The following is a 1,699-nucleotide window of genomic DNA, read 5'->3' on the forward strand; positions in this document are numbered from 1 at the left end:
ATAAAAAATCCAATAATCTTCTCCATCTTAATTTTCTTTTCTGTCCCATAATGAAGGTGATCAAATTAATCTTCACTATCATGTCCTTAACCCTAATATTCTCTATTCAAAACATCACTTGTTCACAAGGTGATCATGATCAATTGGCTTTTAAGCACATCAAACTCACGTTGCATGATGGAAAACCAATGGCCTCAACCCTGGTGAGGCAATTTCTTGCACAGCAAGAAAAGAACCCGAGAGCCGCTGATCATTGCCACAAGGATGACGAAATATGTCGCATGGAAGGGAAAAACGCGACATGTTGCAACAACAAGTGTATGGACTTGGCATACGATAAGGATAATTGTGGAGCTTGCAAGAGGAAATGTGCTATCACTGAGGTATGCTGTGGAGGGGAATGTTTGAATCTTTCGTATGATAAAAGGCACTGCGGTTCTTGTAATAACAAATGCATGCCTGGCGGATATTGTATATATGGCATGTGTGATTATGCCTAACACAATTTTTCATGCAATTAATAATTGATTTGATCATATAGAGTTAAGGTTTGTCTAATTGTTCATAGATATATACCAATAAGAAACCACATTTGTATAAGTGGCACAAAAGAAATTCATTTACTTAGCACACAATTTTTAGTTTCACTTTTCTGAAATAAATGTATGTGTTTGCTGGCACATGTTTGATAAATAAGTATGAGAAAGGAAATTTTTGTTGTCTTTTAGTAGCCATTAAGTTAAATATATTTCAGCCTATTTTTCGTGTTCAGTAATGGCATAATTGCACTGGTGAAAAAAATGTGCAGTGAATCATATTGATGTTCCTTAATTGGATGTTGAATCTATAATCATTTCTTAAAGAATAATGCCATGACCCTTTTTGGTGTAGATAAAAAAATTAAATTAAAGTTAATAATTAATTTTAATTATGCATTTTCTGTAATTTACAACTTTTTAATCACTTGAGACCTTTGGGTATGGCTGTTCATATACAAGATAAGAGTATACTTCTTCAATAATTAGTTTAGTAATATCTATGACCTAGTCATATTTCCTATCTTAGCACATTCTGCACCCTCTTTCTTCTCCACTTTTTCAATGCTATCGTCTTGCTTCAATCGAAAATTTGATAAATTCAAGAAAACAAAGAATCAGATGTACATTGTGATTTCCCTAAATGGAGAAAGAGCCCATGTTTGGCTAGCTTTAAAAATTATAAATAACCCTAGCTGGTACTCTCTTCCAGTTCACACATTTTTGTCAATGGCGGTCTAAATTTAAATATCAAGCTAAATAAATACTTTTACTGTATTCACGTTATTCTCCTCCATCAACATTGGAAAAGTGCATGTTTCCATTATAAATAGGATCACAATGAGCTCAGCCTCTCAAGCACTTGCTAATAGTTTTGAGCTAAATATTTAGCTTCTGTTTGTTTCAAATTTGGTAATGTTTTTACAAAGGATAGTAATGATTCTCATAAAATATGTGAATAATAAATGAGTAATTATTTTTGACAAACTCACACCTTCCATTTAAAATAGGATTTCTCCCGTGGACACACGAGCAATCCAACCCGTAGGATTTTCTTGTGATTACAATTAATGTTTAACTTTGATTAAATAAAAAAAAAATCAAACAACTTTTTAGCAAACAATAAAATAAAATAAAAAAATAAATAAATATATATATATATA

At 31.7% G+C, this 1,699-nt stretch overlaps 1 protein-coding gene across 1 annotated transcript; it reads left to right on the top strand.

Annotated features, from left to right (window-relative positions):
* The first annotated feature begins 188 nt into the window (after positions 1–188).
* On the top strand, positions 189–500 carry LOC111381599 (stigma-specific STIG1-like protein 3). Its single transcript, XM_023005398.1, has one exon. It carries the CDS (start codon positions 189–191, stop codon positions 498–500), a length of 312 nt encoding a protein of 103 aa, XP_022861166.1.
* The last annotated feature ends 1,199 nt before the right edge of the window (positions 501–1,699 follow it).

Source organism: Olea europaea, unplaced genomic scaffold (assembly GCF_002742605.1).
Source record: "Olea europaea var. sylvestris unplaced genomic scaffold, O_europaea_v1 scaffold23377, whole genome shotgun sequence".
NCBI lineage: Eukaryota > Viridiplantae > Streptophyta > Magnoliopsida > Lamiales > Oleaceae > Olea > Olea europaea.